Genomic DNA, 19,644 nt, shown 5'->3' on the forward strand with positions numbered 1-19,644 from the left:
CGTATTTACCCTCCTAATCCCCCTGATACTAAGGGGCAATTTAACATGGCCACTCAACCTAACCCGCACATCTTTGGACTGTGGGAGGAAACCGGAGGAAACCCACGCAGACACGGGGAGAATGTGCAAATTCCACACAGACAGTGACCCGAGGCTGCAATTGAACCTGGATCCCTGACACTGTGAGGGAGGACTGTGCCACCATGCCACCCTTTGATTCATTGTGACATCTTCAAACACCGGAGGAGACCAACACATGTAAGGAAATTCATAGGCTTGATGCAAAAATTTAAGGTACAGTAATTAGCGTTCATAAAACCTGGCTACAGTATTTGAATCCCTCTGTAGCCTCTTTGTGTCCTCCTCACTTACTCTCATCACCAAGGCAGGTACATAACTTTCACCCCCTTCACCTGAGCCATTGTTGCAGATTGTATAAAGCCGAGGACCCAGCATTGATCCTTGGGACATTGCACTAGTCACAGCCGACAAACATGAACAAATCCTCCCCTCCAGCAGTTTGAAGTGGTGGGAAGGTGAATATTACAGTTGGTCACCTCCTGGGTTCTTTTACCCTGTTGGGACTATTTGCATTTGGGTCTGAAAATGTTGAAATTTTGTCCTGTACACCACTCACTTATACAAATTCGTAAGAACAAGTGCCTGAAAACCAATCCCTCGGAAACTGCACTCAAAGAACAACAAAGAACAGTACAGCACAGGAAACAGGCCCTTCGGCCCTCCAATCCTGTGCCGCTCGATTACTCTCACTCCCAACCCTCCTCCGGCTGGGAAAGCAATCATTCACTACCACTCTCTGATTCCTGTCACTGAGCCATGTTGTTACTGTCCCTTTAATTCCATGAGCTTTAACTTTGCTCACAAGTCTGTTGTGTGGCACTTTATCAAATTAACCAATTAGACGGTTCTTGACTGAAAGTCACACTGTAATTTTCTCCAAAGTTTCCAATATTTTTAGAATAATGAAGATGAAATGTGCCAAGAAAATCAGTCAAAAACATTCTCACCATTTTAATGCTTTGTGATTTGTCTCCTGACTGTTTCTAATGAGTTGACAACCTATTAAATCAGTCTGTAAAACTTGTCCTAACCCCTCCAGCTGAACCCAGAGCCTCCCTGGAACGGCACAAGCAGCAGCACAGAGGAACAATGACACTTACTTAAATCCCAGAAACAGAATCTGGAGCCAAATCCACGTCAGTGCCAACATGATGATCATACAGGGGAAGGAGAAACCAAACCAGGTCGCAAAGTTTATAATGTCTCCATTCTCCGGAAAGAGGCTGAAAGCAAAGAAACATCAGCGTAAAATATTTACTGAATAAATTGGCCAAAATAAACTCGACTGGTCCCATTTACCCTGAAATAACTTACACGCATAGGAACATACACAGGGACCGACATAGGAACATAGATAGGAACACAGGTAGGAACATAGTTAGGAACATAGCTGGAACATAGATAGAAACATAGTTAGGAACATAGATAGAACATAGACAGGAACATAAATAGGAACATAGTTGGAACATAGTTGGATCATAGTTAGGAACATGGATAGGAACATCGATAGGAACATACATAGGAACATAGATAAGAACATAGTTGGAACATAGTTAGAAACATAGATAGGAACATAGATCAGAACATAGATAGGAACATAGGTAGGAACATAGTTGGAACATAGGTAGGAATATAGTTGGAACATAGTTGGAACATAGTTAGGAACATAGATAGGAATATAGTTGGAACATAGTTGGAACATAGTTGGAACATAGTTGAAACGTAGAGAGGAACATAGTTGGAACATAGGAACACAGATAGGAATATAGTTGGAACATAGTTAGGAACATAGATAAGAACATAGCTAGGAACATAGATAGGAATATAGTTGGAACATAGTTGGGAACATAGTTGGAACATAGTTGGGAACATAGTTGGAACATGGTTTGGAACACAGTTCAGAAGATAGAGTTTAGGAGTAGCAGTAGGTAATGCAGCTTTCTGAGCCTGCTCTGCTATTCAATAAGGTCATGGCTGATCGGATTGTGGTCTCAATTCTACTTTCTGTCTGCCCTCATCAACAATCTGTCTGCAATCATCAACATCCTTATCGATCAAAAATCTGTCTAACTCTGTCTTGAATAAATTCAACGACTCAGCCTCCAACTGCTCTGTGGGTTAGAAAATCCAACATATTTACAACTTTCTGAGAGAAAACATCTCTGTCTTAAACAATAGATCTCATTCTTAAACTGTGTCCTCTTGTTCTAGTAGCTCCCACAAATGGAAGCTCTGTAGCTCAGAGTTCTGCAATCTCTCTCCATGCTAATGATGGGCTGCTTTCTATTCTTCCTGCCAAAGTGAACTAGTTCATATTTATCCACATTATACTCCATCTGCCAAATATTTGCCCACTCACTTAACCTGTCTATATTCATTTGCAGACTCCCTGCCTTCTCTTGACAGCTTACTTTCCTACCTATCTTTGCGTTATCAGTAAATTTCGCAACCAAATATTTGATCCCTTCATCCAAGACATTGATGTAAATTGTAAATAATTGAGGTCCCAACACTGAATCCCTGTGGCACTCCATTAATCTGGCCAACCTGAAAAAAGAAACATTTATCCCTACTCTCTGTTTCTTATTAGCTGAACAATCCTTTATCCAGGCTAATAAGTTGCCCCCTACACCATGAGCTCTTATTTTGTGTAATAGCCTTTGATGTGACACCTTATCAAATGCTTTCTGGAAAATCAAGTATACCACATCTACAGGTCCCCCTTTATCCAACTTGTTACTTCCTCAAAGAACTCTAATAAATTAATTAAACATAATTTCCCTTTCACAAAACCATGTTTGGCTTTGTATGATCCCATACTGATCCCATCCTACTATAACCTCCCTATTAATCTATCTAGCACTTTCCCTGTGTCAGATGTTAGACTAACTGGTCTGTTGTTTCCTACTTTCTGTCTCAATCCCTTCTTAAACTTGTTAAATGGGGCGGCACGGTGCCACAGTGTTTAGCACTGCTACCTCACAGCACCAGGGACCCAGGTTCGATTCCTGGCTTGGGTCACTGTCTGTGCCGAGTCTGCACGTTCTCCCCGTGTCTGCGTGGGTTTCCTCCAGGTGCTCCGGTTTCCTCCCACAGTCCAAAAGACATCCTGGTTAGGCGCATTAGCCATGCTAAATTCTCCCTCAGTGTACCCCAACAGGTGCCGGATTGTGGTGACTAGGGGATTTTTGCAGTAACTTAATTGCAGTGTTAATGTAAGCCTACTTGTGACATTAATAAATAAACTTTAAATTTGTTATTTCCAATCCACTGAGACCCTTCATGAATCTAAAGAGTTTTGGAAATTTATAACCAATACATCTACTACCTCTGCAGCCATTTATTTTTAAGACTCTAAAATACAGGCCATCTGGTCCTGAGGACTTGTCTGCCTGTGATCCAGTAGTTTTGCCTGCACCTTTTCCATGGTGATGGGGATTATTTTTAAGTTCCTCCCTCCATTTCACCTCTTGATTTTCAAGTACCTGTGGGAAGTTTTCGAAGTTTTTTACAGTGAAGACATGTGCAGAAGAAGCAAAGAGGGTCAAGGGGAGATTTTATAGAGGTGTACCAAATCACAAAGGGTTTTGCTGAGGAGGAACAGTTTCCGCTGGCACAAAAGAGTTGAAGACAATTGGAAAAGAAAAACAGAGGAAATGAGCTGAGAAGAATTTATTTTGTCACAGCGAGTTGTTGTACTCTGGAATGTGCTGTCTGAAAGGGCGATGGACACAGATTCCACAGGAATTTTCAAAAGGGAATTGGATAAATACTTGAAGAGGAGAAAAGACAGGGCCCGGGAGAAGGAGCAGAGGAGTGGGACTAATCGAATTGCTCTGTCAAGCAGCGTGTAGAGGCTCAATGGGCTGAATGGCTCCTTCTGTGCACTATGATTCAATCAAGGCATGTTTGATATGGAACTTTTCGTCTTGAGGTTAAATTGTGGAGTAGAGGCTGTGATAGGGTGTCGTGGACATGGGCTGTGGAAGGAGGTTAGATAGGTGGGTAGTCTCTGTAGGAGCCGGGGATGAAGCTGGGAAGAGTTTTTTTATTTATTCTAAATGAGCCCAGGAGAATTTCCCTGCTCTCCTTCAAGAAATGCCCTGGTATCTTTTAATCTACCTGCACAGAAAGACCAGGCCTTGGTTAAACAACTCATCGGAAAGGCAGCTCCTCTGAGAGTGTAGCATTCCTCAGGTACTGCACTGAGGTATCATAACCCCTGATCCCCTTATTAATCAGGAACCTATCTATCTCTGTCTTAAAGACACTCAATGACTTGGCCTCCACAGCCTTCTGCGGTAAAGAGTTCCACAGATTCACCACTCTCTGGCGGAAGAAATTCCTCCTCATTTCTGTTTTAAAGGATCGTCCCTTTAGCCTGAGGTTGTGCCCCCTGGTTCTAGTTTTTCCTACTAGTGTAAACATTCTCTCCACGTCCACTCTATCCGGACCCCACAGTATCTTGTAGGTTTCAATAAGATCTCCCCCTCATCCTTCTAAACTTGAAGGTGCTGGAGTTGTGCCTGGGTTTTCACAGCAGTGGGTGAGCTGGGAAGGTCTGCAGATACTCACTCATCTAACTGGCCTTTCATGATGAGGTTTGGGGTGGTGCCAGTGAGTGTAGCCGTGCCCCCAACACTCGCTGCGTAGCAAACACACAGATTCATCCCCTTGGAGAGATTCAGATGTTTCTGCAATCGGATTTCCTCCTGCTCCGTTCTGTCAGTGCTCTCGGCTGTAGAAAGCTGCCCATTACCTTCAAAACACACAAAAGTAGAATTCTATCTTCAAAGTTACCATATTCTAACAGCACAGGGTTAGATACAGAGTAAAGCTGCCTCTACACTGTCCCCGTCAAACACTCCCAGGACAGGTACAGCACGGGGTTAGATACAGAGTAAAGCTGCCTCTACACTGTCCCCGTCAAACACTCCCAGGACAGGTACAGCACGAGGTTAGATACAGAGTAAAGCTGCCTCTACACTGTCCCCATCAAACACTCCCAGGACAGGTACAGCACGGGGTTAGATACAGAGTAAAGCTGCCTCTACACTGTCCCCATCAAACACTCCCAGGACAGGGACAGCACGGGGTTAGATACAGAGTAAAGCTCCCTCTACACTGTCCCCATCAAACACTCCCAGGACAGGTACAGCACGGGGGTAGATACAGAGTAAAGCTCCCTCTACACTATCCCCCATCAAACACTCCCAGGACAGGTACTGCACAGAGTTAGATACAGAGTAAAGCTCCCTCTACACTGTCCCCCATCAAACACTCCCAGGACAGGTATAGCATGGGGTTAGATACAGAGTAAAGCGCCCTCTACAATGTCCCCCACAAACACTCCCAGGACAGGTACAGCACGGGGTTAGATACAGAGTAAAGCTCCCTCTACACTGTCCCCATCAAATATTTCCAGGACAGGTACAGCATGGGGTACAATGGGAGTGAACAGGAAGGAGTTTGGGTCTATTGGGATTGTGTACAGTCGGAGTGAGCTGGAAAGAGCTTGGATTCATTAAGATTGTGTACAGTGGGAGTGAATGGGAAAGGGTTTGGTCCATTGAGATTGCGTTCAGCGGGAGTGAACGGGAAGGGGTTTGGATCCATTGGGATTGTGTACAGTGGGAGTGAACGGGAAGAGGTTTGGGTTCATTGAGATTTTGTATAGTATTACAAACACAAAGTTTATCTGTGTTATGTTTTGGGACAGGCTGTTTAATTTCAGGTTACATGGTGTGGTGAAGTGGATCATGGAACCGACTGTAATCTTGCTTGAGAACAGCCCAGGTGGTTTAATTGGTTTGGTTGCTATGGAAACAGTTCAGGCCCAGGTTGGTTCACTGTGAAGAAGGTGCAAAATGTTCATACCAATGGATAAAGGCTAGAGCATCTGTGCTGACACTGAGTAGGCTGATAGTCTCCAAGTCTCACAGGAAAGGCAGATTTTGTAAATATTCATACTTTAAACTGTCTTTTTCGTTTCAAGATAGAATTGAGTTGGGGAGTCTAAAGGATACCCAAGTAGCATTTGTACCTGGATAAAATGCCCATGCTATTCACATTACCCTTGAGATGGACTTTGGGAAAGGAGATGTCCAGGTGTAACCATTGTAGAATTAGATTTCTCTAATAGAACCCAGAACCTCACAGATATGGTCAACTTGCAAAAATCTGAGTGTGAGAGATAGAGAACAAAGAGGTAGGGTCAGTCAGTTTCAATTGTGCACCATGTAGAATGGGGATGGGAACTTCAGCCCGAATTGAAGATATCAAGTTTCTAAAACAAGGCTGGAAGATTTGCCTAGAGAGAGGAAGCTCCAGAATAATCCTCACCATGAAAATTACTTTGGGGATTAGAAATTATCCGACAGGAAACAGAAAAGTGAAGCAAGCCAGTGGGAGCTGAGAATAACTTTGGACTTGTTCTTGGATGTTTAATTCTCCACTTAGGGTGACGAGACAAAGTAAAGTAGAACCACAGAAGGACATTTTGGTCATTTTTAAATGCTAAATGGGGAAATGTATGTGTAGCTTTGTAGTTGCCTGCTTAATAGTATTTAGTGAATGTTGCTTTTAGTACAGTAAAAGTTTTAAAACTTGAATTTGTGCCTTGTGATCCTTCCAGTCAATCGCTGGAAATTCAAATATCTTTGGAAAGATTATCGATCTCTTTGATGATCATAATAAGGGGAGTGAATGGGAAGCGGTTGTGTTCATTGGGATTGTGTCCAGTGGGAGTGAATGGGAAGCGGCTGGGCCTGTTGGGATTGTGTCCAGTGGGAGTGAATGGGAAGCGGCTGGGCCTGTTGGGATTGTGTCCAGTGGGAGGGAATGTGAAGTGGTTGGGCCCGTTGGGATTGTGTCCAGTGGGAGGGAATGGGAAGCGGTTGTGTTCATTGGGATTGTGTCCAGTGGGAGTGAATGGGAAGCGGTTGTGTTCATTAGGATTGTGTCTGGTGGGAGGGAATGGGAAGCGGTTGCGTTCATTAGGATTGTGTCTGGTGGGAGTGAATGGGAAGCAGTTGGGTCCATTGGAATTATCTTCTTAAATTGAATCGACCTCATTCAGTGTGAGTTGTATGTTGTCATTGTTTTATTGATAAGAATTACAGAGATCATACAGCACAGAAACAGACCATTCGGCCCATCATTCTGTACTGGCATTTATATTCTGCACAATTCCTATCCCATTCCATATCGATCAGCTCAGCCTTTCTGCTTTATTGGTTCTACCTGACTGCGCTCACCTGGTTTACTCTTCAAAGAAACTTAACCATATTCGCCAGCCATTTTTTATTCATTAGTGGGACATGGGCGTCGCTGGCTGGCCAGCATTTATTGCCCATTTATTGCCCATCCCTAGCTGCCCTTGGAGGGCAGTTGAGAGTCAACCACATTGCTGTGACTCTGGAGTCACATGTAGGCCAGACCGGGTGAGGACAGCAGATTTCCTTCCCTAAAGGACATTCGTGAACCAGATGGGTTTTTCCAACAATGGTCCCGTGGTCTTTAGTAGATTCTGAACCAAGTCCCCAGAACACTCGGTGAGTTTCTGGATTAATAGTCTAGCGATAATACCACTAGGCCATCGCCTCTCCTGTGTTAGCTCCAGATTTTAACCACCTTTGGGTAAAGCTGTTTATGCGTTTTGTATTTGACTTACTGGTCACTATCTTACATTAATGGCCCCTCGCTTACAATTCCTCCACAAATAGAAGCACTCTCATGGTGGCAGCTTTGTCCGGCCCATTCACAAATTTCAAAAACTCTATCTGTTTGCCACTAAAACTTCTCTTTTCGAAAGTGTCCCCATCAAACACTCCCAGGACAGGAGTTAGATACAGAGTAAAGCTCCCTCTACACTGTCCCCATCAAACACTCCCAGGCCAGGTACAGCATGGGGTTAGATACAGAGTAAAGCTCCCTCTACACTGTCCCCATCAAACACTCCCAGGACAGGTACAGAACGGGGTTAGATGCAGAGTAAAGCTCCCTCTACACTGTCCCCCATCCAACACTCCCAGGACAGGTACAGCATGGGGTTAGATACAGAGTAAAGCTCCCTCTACACTGTCCCCATCAAACACTCCCAGGACAGGTACTGCACAGAGTTAGATACAGAGTAAAGCTCCCTCGACACTGTCCCCATCAAACACTCCCAGGACAGGTACTGCACAGACCTAGATACAGAGTAAAGCTCCCGCTACACTGTCCCCATCAAACATTCCCAGGACAGGTACAGCACGGGGTTAGGTACAGAGTAAAACTCCCTCTACACTGTCCCCATCAAACACTCCCAGGACAGGTACAGCACGGGGTTAGGTACAGAGTAAAACTCCCTCTACACTGTCCCCATTGAACACTCCCAGGACAGGTATAGCATGGTGTTAGATACAGGGTAAAGCTCCCTCGACACTGTCCCCATCAAACACTCCCAGGACAGGTACAGCACGGGGTTAGATACAGAGTAAAGCTCCCTCTACACTGTCCCCCATCAAACATTCCCAGGACAGGTACAGCACGGGGTTAGGTACAGAGTAAAACTCCCTCTACACTGTCCCCCATCAAACATCTCAGGACAGGTACAGCACGGGGTTAGATACAGAGTAAAGCTCCCTCTACACTGTCCCCCATCAAACACTCCCAGGACAGGTACAGCACGGGGTTAGGTACAGAGTAAAACTCCCTCTACACTGTCCCCCATCAAACATCTCAGGACAGGTACAGCACGGGGTTAGATACAGAGTAAAGCTCCCTCTACACTGTCCCCATCAAACATCTCAGGACAGGTACCCCGCTTGAAACCTCACTAAACGCTTGAAATTTCTGCTCCCAGAATTAATCCCATCGCTTTGTTGACAATTTTAACACGGAAAACAAAAGCAAATATTTAAAGACTCTTACATTTGTCAGCCTCTTCATTCTTGTCCTGATCTGAACTAGTTGCTGGCTTGATGATCTCTGTATCAATGCTGCTTTTGTCAAAGTTCTCAGACATCGTTTCAATCGTGTAGGAATTTGCGATCACTTTATCTTCAGTCTTCACCAGCTCCTTCTCTTGCAGTTCCAGTTCCTCATTGTTAACCTGATCCTGCTCCTCTCTGCTGCCTTCTGCATTGTGCAGCTGGTCTAGTACAGCCTGTGCGATGGGGACCATCATGGCGGTGGTTGCTGTGTTACTGATCCACATGGAGAGGAAGGCTGTCACTCCCATGAATCCCATCATTAACCTGGAAAGAAAGAGCCCATCATGACACACATTAGCTCCCAGTCAAGGTTGCATCTCAATGTTAAAATTCTCATCCTTGTTTTCAAGTCGCTGCATGGCTTCGTCCCTCCCTATCTCTCTAATCTCCTCCAACCTCCATCACCCTCCAACGTCTGTGCTCCTCCAATTCCGGCCTCTTGAGTATCCCCAATTCCCTTTTGCTCCAACATTGGTGATTGACTGCCTGGCTGCAAAGCTCTGGAATTCCCTCACTAAACCTCTCCGTCTCTCCTCCGTTGAGATGTTTCATAAAACCGACCTCTTTGACAGGTGTTGGTCACCTGTCCAAATATCTCTTTACGTGTCTCATTTGTTAAAGCTGCAGTGAACTGTTTTGGATCTTTTTCTGATGGTGAAAGTTTGATATTAATCTTGTTCTTGAGTTTGATTGGACTTGTGTCTAACCCGGAGACCTGCAGTCGGATTGAAAGTCTCTCCTTTTGGACGGATCCAATATTTCAATCTGGTTTTGGATTAAATCCCAAATCAATTCCTCACAAACTCGAAACATGAAGTCATCACGCGGATTTCTGGCTGTTCATTAGGATGGAAGGAGCAGGAAAGGTTAGTATTTCTATTGCGAGTTTCATGACCACCCAGTCTCCCAAAGCCCTTTCCAGTCAATGAAGAACTATTGAAGCGCAATCACTGTTGTTATGTGGGAAATGTGCCAATCAATTTGTGCACAGTCAGATCCCACAAACAACAACGCAACAATGACCAATGAATCTCCTTTGCTTTGGGGTGGGGGGGGGCGGTGGTGTGGCGGGTTAAATATTGGCCCAAGGATAATGGGGAGACCTCCTTACTCTTCAAAAATCCACCCAAAATAGCAGACAAGCCTTGGTGTAACAAGTCATCCAAAAAACAGCACCACCAACAATGTAGCATTCCCACAGTACTGCATTGAAGGATGGATTTGACCTTTGCACTCAAGTCCTGGAGTGGGACATGAACCCACAACATCTGACTTTCGTGAGTGCATGACTCACTGAGCCATGTCTGACACTCTTTGGAATGTGAGAAGGCACTATATAAATGCACAACCTTTCTTACAGGCTGAGGTTCCATTCTCCAGAAAGGAGAGAGGTGAGGAGGTGACCTGACAGAAGCTTTTAAAATTACGAACAGGATTCAATGGGGGTGACCTTGAGAAGGGCAGCGGGCACATGGGAACACCAGCACCTGGAAGTTCCCCTCCCCAAACACCATCCTGACTTGGAAAGATATCGGCCATTCCTTCACTGTCTCTGGGTCAAAATCCTGGAACTCCCTCTCTAACAGCACTGTGGGTGTACCTACACCACAGGGACAGCAGCGGGTTCAAGAAGGCAGCTCACCATCACCTTCTCAAGGGGCAATTATGGATGGGCAATAACTGCTGGAGTGGCCAGTGACGCCCACGTCCCATGACAGCGACCAATCATTCACGCAGCCTTACAGAGCTGGTTTGACTCCAACAATGAGTAGCACCCTCAGAGCGATGCGTTTGTGAAGATTCCAGTGTTCCACCGCTACTGCCACCATCAAACCCCCAACAAGCAGCATGTTGGTATCCTTCAGATACTGCATACACACCTAGGATAAAACACACAGCAATACAACATCTCAGTGCGACAGTACAATGGCATGTTTGTATGCTGTTTGTACCGTGTATGTGTATTCGTACATGTGTGTGTGATTGTACATGTGTGTGTTTGTACACATGTTGTGCTTACACTGTATGTGTGATTGTAAAAAGTGTATGTTTTTTGCACATGTGTATGCTTGTACATGGGTGTCCTGTGTGTACACATGTGGGTTTGTATGTGGGGAGTTTTTGCACCTGTGTGTTTTTGCACCTGTGTGTTTGTACATATATGTGTTTGTACATGTGCGTGTGTTTGTACGTGCATGTGTGTTTGTGCATGTGTATTTTCCACACGTGTTTGTTTGCACATTTGTGTTTGCACATGTGTGTGCTTGTACACGTATGTGTGAGATTGACTCACTGAAACCTGGAAATAATGAGGTTACTGAACGAGTTGTTGTCTGCTCCCTGACTCTGTGATTCTGGGGATGTGAATCCTCGTATATTAACACAGAAATAGAGAAATGTTATGCAAATGGGTTAAACACTCATCCATTGATACAGTCTTATTCGGAAAGCGATAACATAAGAACACGAGACAACAATTAAATTACTTTATTACTGGTTGATTGCAGGGGAAATATTTCCATCAGGGAATGGGCTCCTGAGATTAAATCTGAAACGTCAGCCTTTGTCCAGATTCTTGCCTCTGTCACAAACCCCTCTGGAGACCTGATCCGATAATCCGGGCACTATCCCAGCTGCAGTACTGAGGGAGTGCCGCACTGTCAGAGGGTCAGTACTGAGGGAGCGCTGCACTGTCAGAGGGTCAGTACTGAGGGAGTGCCGCACTGTCAGAGGGTCAGTACAGAGGGAGTGCCGCACTGTCAGAGGGTCAGTACTGAGGGAGTGCCGCACTGTCAGAGGGTCAGTACTGAGGGAGTGCCGCACTGTCAGAGGGTCAGTACTGAGGGAGTGCCGCACTGTCAGAGGGTCAGTACTGAGGGAGTGCTGCACTGTCAGAGGGTCAGTACTGAGGGAGTGCCGCACTGTCAGAGGGTCAGTGCTGAGGGAGTGCCGCACTGTCAGAGGGTCAGTACTGAGGGAGTGTCGCACTGTCAGAGGGTCAGTACTGAGGGAGTGCCGCACTGTCAGAGGGTCAGTACTGAGGGAGTGCCGTGCTTTCAGAGGGTCAGTACTGAGGGAGTGCCGCACTGTCAGAAGGTCAGTACTGAGGAAGTGCCGCACTGTCAGAGGGTCAGTGCTGAGGAAGTGCCGCACTGTCAGAGGGTCAGTACTGAGGGAGCGCCGCACTGTCAGAGGGTCAGTGCTGAGGGAGTGCCGCACTGTCAGAGGGTCAGTACTGAGGGAGTGCCGCACTGTCAGAGGGTCAGTACTGAGGGAGTGCCGCACTGTCAGAGGGTCAGTACAGAGGGAGTGCCACACTGTCAGAGGGTCAGTGCAGAGGGAGTGCCGCACTGTCAGAGGGTCAGCACTGAGGGAGCGCCGCACTGTCAGAGGGTCAGTACTGAGGGAGCGCCGCACTGTCAGAGGGTCAGCACTGAGGGAGCGCCGCACTGTCAGAGGGTCAGTGCTGAGGGAGTGCTGCACTGTCAGAGGGTCAGTACTGAGGGAGTGCCGCACTGTCAGAGGGTCAGTACTGAGGGAGTGCCGCACTGTCAGAGGGTCAGTGCTGAGGGAGTGCCGCACTGTCAGAGGGTCAGTATTGAAGGAGTGCCGCACTGTCAGAGGGTCAGTACTGAGGGAGTGCCGCACTGTCAGAGGGTCAGTACTGAGGGAGTGCTGCACTGTCAGAGGGTCAGTACTGAGGGAGTGGCGCACCGTCAGGGAGTCAGTACTGAAGAAGTACAGCACTGTCAGAGGGTCAGTACTGAGGGAGTGCCGCACTGTCAGAGGGTCAGTGCTGAGGGAGTGCCACACTGTCAGAGGGTCAGTGCTGAGGGAGTGCCGCACTGTCAGAGGGTCAGTACTGAGGGAGTGCCACACTGTCAGAGGGTCAGTACTGAGGGAGTGCCGCACTGTCAGAGGGTCAGTACTGAGGGAGTGCCACACTGTCAGAGGGACAGTACTGAGGGAGTGCCGCACTGTCAGAGGGTCAGTACTGAGGGAGTGCCACACTGTCAGAGGGTCAGTACTGAGGGAGTGCCACACTGTCAGAGGGTCAGTACTGAGGGAGTGCCGCACTGTCAGAGGGTCAGTACTGAGGGAGTGCCACACTGTCAGAGGGTCAGTACTGAGGGAGTGCCACACTGTCAGAGGGACAGTACTGAGGGAGTGCCGCACTGTCTATGCCTTTCATAATTTTGTAGACCTCTATCAGGTCTCCCTTCAGCCTCCATCTTTCCTGTGAAAACAATCCTAGTTTATTCAACCTCTCCTCATGGCAAATGCCCTCGAGACCAGACAACATCCTGCTGAACCTTCTTTAGATTCTCTCCAAAGCTTCCATGTCCTTCTGGTAGTGTGGTGACCAGAACTGCAAATGCGGCCTAACCAAGGTTTTATATAGCTGCAACATGAGTTCCCAACTCTTGTCCTCAATGCCCCGGCTGATGCAGGTAAGCATGCCAAATACCTTCTTAATCACCTTGGCCACCTGTATTGCCACTTTTAGGGAACTGTGGACCTGCACGCCGAGATCCCTCTGTACGTTAATGTTCCTAAAGGTTCTGCCATTTACAGTACAATTCACACCTAAATTTGATTCTCCAAAATACATCACCCTCGCATTTGTCCGGATTAAACTCCATCTGCCATTTCTGTGCCCAAGTCTCCAATCTATATATCTCCTGTTGTATCCTCTGACAATCCCCGGCACTATCAGCAACACCACCAATCTTCGTGTTATCCACAAACTTACTAACCAGATCATTTATATATATTGGGGCAGCACGGTGGCACAGTGGGTTAGCACTGCTGCCTCACAGCACCAGGAATCCGGGTTTAATTCCCAGCTTGGGTCACTGTCTGTGTGGAGTCTGCACATTCTCCCCGTGTCTGCGTGGGTTTGCTCCGGGTGCTCCGGTTTCCTCCCACAGTTTGAAAGACATGCTGGTTAGGGTGCATTGGCCGTGCTAAATTCTCCCTCAGTGTAACCCGAACAGGCGACGGAGTGTGGCGACTAGGGGATTTTCACAGTAACTTCATTGCAGTGTTAATGTAAGCCTTACTTGTGACTAATAAATAAATAAATTTTAAACTTTAAACAACAGAGGTCCCAGCACTGATCCCTGTGGAACACCACTAGCTACAGATCTCCATTCTGAAAAACACCCCTCCATCGCTACTCTGTCTTCTATAACCCAGTAAAAAGTCTCACAACACCAGGTTAAAGAGTTGTGAGACAGGTTGTGAGACTTTTTACTGTGTTTACCCCAGTCCAAAGCGGGCATCTCCAATTCTATAACCCAGCCTGTTCTGTATCCATCTAGACAGCCCACCCCGAATCCCACATGATTTTAGTTTTTATACCAGTCTGTCATGTGGGACTTTGTCAAATGCCTTACTAAACTCCATATAAATTACGTCCACAGCCCTTCCCTCATCAATTATCTTTGTCACCTCCTCAAAAAACTCAATCAAGTTGGAGAGACATGAGCCCCTCCGTACAAAACCATGCTGCCTGTCACTAACTAGTCAATTTTCCTCCAAATGTGCAAATATCCTGTCCCTCAGTATCTTCTCCAAAAGCTTCCCCACCACTGATGTCAGGCTCACCGGCCTATAATTTCCTGGGTTATCCCTGCTTCCTTTCTTAAAAAAGGGAGCAGCATTGGCTAATCTCCAGTCCTCTGGAACCTCCCTGTGGTTAAAGAGGATATGAAGATTTCTGTTAAGGCCCCAGCTATTTCTCCCCTCGCCTCCCACAGTAATCTGGGATAGATCCCATCCGGCCCCGGGGACTTGTCTACCTTAAGGGTGATACGGTGGCACAATGGTTAGCACTGTTTCCTCACAGAGCCTGGGACCTGGGTTCGATTCCAGCCTTGGGTGACTGTATGGAGTTTGCACATTCTCCTGTTTCTGCATTGGATTTCCTCCGGGTGCTCCGGTTTTCTCCCACAGTCCAAAGATGTGCGGGTTGGGTGGATTGGCCATGCTTCGTGGCAGGGGTATTTGCAGGCCATGGAGATCGGCCTGGGTGGGATTGTGGTTGGTGCAGGCTCAATGGGCTGAATGGTCTCCTTCTGCACTTTAGAGATTCTATTAATGCAATTTAGGACACTCAACACTTCTTCCTTCGATATATTGACATTCTCTCCAGTGTTCACACACCCATCCCTGACCTCAACATCCTCACCGTGTTTCTCATTCATAGCCAGAGGTCTTTCAGCCACAGTTCTGTGGTGTGAGGACTGCAATACTGGCTCCTGTGTCTCATCTGAAATTGGTGAGATGATCGTCTACTGAGATTTCAACCTCCCAAAAGCAGAACCCTTGATCCCAGCCAACAAGCAAGCTTGGATCTCTTCCTGGTGTGATACCTCAACCTCGTGTACTGGTTTGGGATGCTCCACACATCTCAGTGTCTGAGCCGTGTACAGAGCTTTTCAGAGTGTCGCAGCCATTCGCAGGCGAAACACTGCACAGAGATTGGTGGACATTGTTGCCGCCTGTGAGGTCCACTGTGTTGACACGGTTCCCCACCATTGTGTACTCAGCCTGGGTATTGCCTTCCATGTGCTGGAATCTCCTGCCTCTTCTGTTCCTTTGTGAGCTGGACAGTTGGGGTTGTTTGATACCAAAGGTTAACCTGCAGAATGAAGTGGTGTTGTTGGCAGCTTGCAGACTGCCTGACTATTTGGATGGTCTTTTCTAGAGTCAGATCTCCTTTTGCCTGTGGAAAGGGCATCATTAGCCATCCTGACAACTGTTTGGTAAGGTCACTGACCGACTATCGCCATAGTCACGGCCTTCAGCCAATCTGGTTAATTCACTCACAGACATGTGAGTAGATTCGCCAGGCTGCTGGACTCATTTGGTGAACTTTGCTCGCTGTAAACTTTTATGGCTTTGTGAATTATAGTATGAATCGAAGACTTGCCAAACATGTTCAAAGTTATCTAAAGATCCATTTATTCTCTGCCTCAGAATGAATGTCATTGGCTATTGTGTACTCCGTTCACTTGTTCAGTCTCAGTTAATCTAATCTGATTGGGGTGTTCCAGATTATGAGGGATATGGACAGGGTGGATAGGGAGCAGCTGCTCCCCTTGGTTCAAGGGTCAGTTACGAGGGGACACAAGTTAAAAGTGAGGGGTGGGAGGTTTAGGGGGGAATTGAGGAAAAGCCTTTTTACCCAGGGGGTGGTGAGGGTCTGGAACACGCTGCCTGGGAGGGTGAAGGATACCTCACATCCTTTAAAAAGTAACTGGCGCGCCATAACATTCAAGACTATGGGCCAAGTGCTGGCAAGTGGGATTAGGAGGGCAGGTCAGGGGCTTTCATGCATCGATGCAGACTCGATGGGCTGAAGGGCCTCTTCTGCGCTGTGGGATTCTGTGACTCTGTGGTTCTGAAGCTGTCAGGTATCTTGAAATTCGATTTGACCAAAGCCCCCTTGTCCTTGAGTCAGTCCAGGTGGATCTGGTCGGGTTAATTTATTATCTATGTTGCTTTTCCATTCCGAGAATGCAGGTTTCTCTATAAGAAGCATTAACCGTGGGAAAAAACCCTTCTGCCCGCACTTGTTTGGATTTGACAAGGTCTCGCAGTGATCACGGACCCCACCTCAAAGGGATCGATTTCATTTCAATGAATTATTGGGATTTCTCGAACATCGGCACGGTAGCACAGTGGTTAGCACTGCTGCTTCACAGCTCCAGGGTCCCGGGTTCGATTCCCGGCTCGGGTCACTGTCTGTGTGGACTTTGCACATTCTCCTCGTGTCTGCGTGGGTCTCCTCCGGGTGCTCCGGTTTCCTCCCACAGTCCAAAGATGTGCGGGTTAGGTTGATTGTCCAAGCTAAAATTGCCCTTAGTGTCCTGGGATGCGTAGGTTAGAGGGATTAGTGGGTAAATATGTGGGGGTAGGGGCTGGGTGGAATTGTGGTCGGTGCAGACTCGATGGGCCGAACGGCCTCTTTCTGTGCTGTAGGGATTCTAAGATTCTAAGATTTTCGGAGTATGTTCAGCTGATTAAAAGACAGCTCCGAGCTTTGGCTGGGTTTCTAAGACGTTGGTGTTTTTTCAATGGCACTTGGTCACTATATGATACGGCATTGTCTCTGAACCTGGGCTAGCTGCAATGATTAACCAAACAGACTGATAGCTTGGAGACCTTTAAAAGCTACTTCAGCCTTTGAACTGAATTGTTGCTCAGCCTTGCCACGTCCTTCCTGCTCTGTGAACAGATGGAGCTGAGATACACATCAGCCATGATCTGATTAACTGGTGGAACGGGCTGGAGGGACTGAATGGCCTACTGCTGTTCCTAATTCATTAACATCAGCAATGTCACAAGGGATGTCCTTAGGGCTGCTTCTTTGCCAGTCTCAGTTTCCCTGAATCCTCCCCACAGCAGTAAAGATTGTTCTACTCATTCCCAGGATGTGAGTGTTGCATTTATGTGACCAGCATTTATTGCCCATCCCTAATTGCCCCTTGGGAAGGTGGTGGTGAGCTGTCTTCTTGAATCGCTGCAGCTCTGATGTGTAGGTACACCTACAATGCTGTTATGGAGGGAATTCCAAGTTCTGACCCAACGACACTGAAGGAACAGCAATATATTTCCAAGGGGAAGGCCATGTCGTAGTGGTATTATCACTAGATTGTTAATAAGAACAAAGAACAAAGAACAATACAGCACAGGAACAGGCCCTTCGGCCCTCCAAGCCCGCGCCGCTCCCTGGTCCAAACTAGACCATTCTTTTGTATCCCTCCATTCCCACTCCATTCATGTGGCAATCTAGATAAGTCTTAAACGTTCCCAGTGTGTCCGCCTCCACCACCTTGCCTGGCAGCGCATTCCAGGCCCCCACCACCCTCTGTGTAAAATATGTCCTTCTGATATCTGTGTTAAACCTCCCCCCCCTTCACCTTGAACCTATGACCCCTCGTGAACGTCACCACCGACCTGAGAAAAAGCTTCCCACCGTTCACCCTATCTATGCCTTTCATAATTTTATACACCTCTATTAGATCACCCCTCATCCTCCGTCTTTCCAGTGAGAACAACCCCAGTTTACCCAATCTCTCTTCATAACTAAGTCCTTCCATACCAGGCAACATCCTGGTAAACCTCCTCTGCACTCTCTCTAAAGCCTCCACGTCCTTCTGGTAGTGTGGCGACCAGAACTGGGCGCAGTATTCCAGATGCGGCCAAACCAACCAATGATCTAGAAACTCAGCTAATGTTCTGGGGACCCGGGTTCGAATCCCGCCAGGGCAGATAGAATTTGAATTCAATAAAATAAAGAATCTACTGATGACCATGAAACCATGGTCGATTGTTGGAAAAACCCATCTGGTTCACTAATGTCCTATAGGGAAGGAAATCTGCCATCCTCACCTAGTCGTCCTAGTCTACATGTGACTCCAGAGCCACGACAATGTGGTTGACTCTCAACTGCTCCTGGGCAACTAGGGATGGGCAATAAATGCTGGCCAGCCAGCAACGCCCATGTCCCAGAAATGAACTAAAAAATGTCAGGATGGTGAGTGAATTGGAGAGGAACTTGCAAGTGGTGGTGTCATCATGTGTCTGCTACCCTTGTCCTTCTAGGTGGTGGCGATCACAGGTTTGGAATGTGCTGTCAAAGGAGGCTTGATAAGTTGTTGCTCTGAATTGTGTATATAACACACTTTGCTGCCTCTGTGCACCGGTGGATGTTTAAGGTGATGAATTGGGTACCAATCAAGCAGGCTGCCTTTCCCTGGATGGTGTCGAGCTTCTTGAACGTTGTTGGAGCTGCACTCATCCAGGTAACTGGAGGGTATTCCATCACACGCCCTGTGGACAGGCTTTGCGGAGTCAGGAGGTGAGTTACTCTCCACATGATTCCTTGCCTCTGACCTGCTCCTGTACTCACGGTGCTCATATGGTTGGTCCAGTTAAGTTTCTGATCAATAGTAAGCCCCAAGATGTTGATAGTGGGAGATTCAGTGATGGAAATGCCAGTGAATGTTAAGGGATGATGGTTAGAATCTCTCTTGTTGGAGATGGTCACTGCCTGGCATTTGTGTGGGGCGAATGCTACTTGACACTTGTCAGCCCGAGCCTGGATATTGTCCAGTTCTTGCTGCATTTGGACATGAACTGCTTCAGTATCCGAGGAATCGCTTGTTGCTGAACATTGTGCAATCATCGGCAAACATCCCCACTTCTGACCTTATGATGGAGGGAAGGTGATTGGTGAAGCAGCTGAGGATGGTTGGGTCTAGGACACTAACCCTGAGGAACTCCTGCAGAGATGTCCTGGGACTGAGATGATTGACCTCCAACCACCACAACCATTAAGTTTTAAAGTTTATTTATCAGTGTCACAAGTAAGGCTTACATTAACACTGCAGTGAAGTTACTGTGAAATTCCCTTAGTCGCCACACTCCAGCCCCTGTTCGGGTCAATGCACCGTGACCAGCACGTCTTTCAGACTGTGGGAGGAAACCGGAGAACCCGGAGGAAACCCACGGAGACATGGGGAGAACATGCAAACTCCACACAGACAGTGACCCAAGCCAGGAATCGAACCCGGGT

General features: G+C 47.1%; 1 protein-coding gene across 3 annotated transcripts in view; it reads right to left on the reverse strand.

Annotated features, from left to right (window-relative positions):
- The window catches only part of LOC144501184 (solute carrier family 13 member 2-like), a 54,855-nt gene that overhangs the window by 12,076 nt on the left and 23,135 nt on the right, over positions 1 to 19,644 (reverse strand). For all 3 annotated transcript variants that reach the window (XR_013499065.1, XM_078224606.1, XM_078224607.1), the window contains exons 3-6: positions 10,800 to 10,936; positions 8,995 to 9,320; positions 4,657 to 4,840; positions 1,182 to 1,304 (exon numbers count right to left, since the gene is read on the reverse strand). Coding sequence is in view for 2 of the 3 variants with exons in the window: in XM_078224606.1 (XP_078080732.1) it covers positions 1,182 to 1,304; positions 4,657 to 4,840; positions 8,995 to 9,320; positions 10,800 to 10,936 (770 nt within the window). In the remaining variant the exon portion in view is untranslated. The remainder of the gene's footprint in view (positions 1 to 1,181; positions 1,305 to 4,656; positions 4,841 to 8,994; positions 9,321 to 10,799; positions 10,937 to 19,644) is intronic.

Source organism: Mustelus asterias, chromosome 12 (genome assembly GCF_964213995.1).
Source record: "Mustelus asterias chromosome 12, sMusAst1.hap1.1, whole genome shotgun sequence".
NCBI lineage: Eukaryota > Metazoa > Chordata > Chondrichthyes > Carcharhiniformes > Triakidae > Mustelus > Mustelus asterias.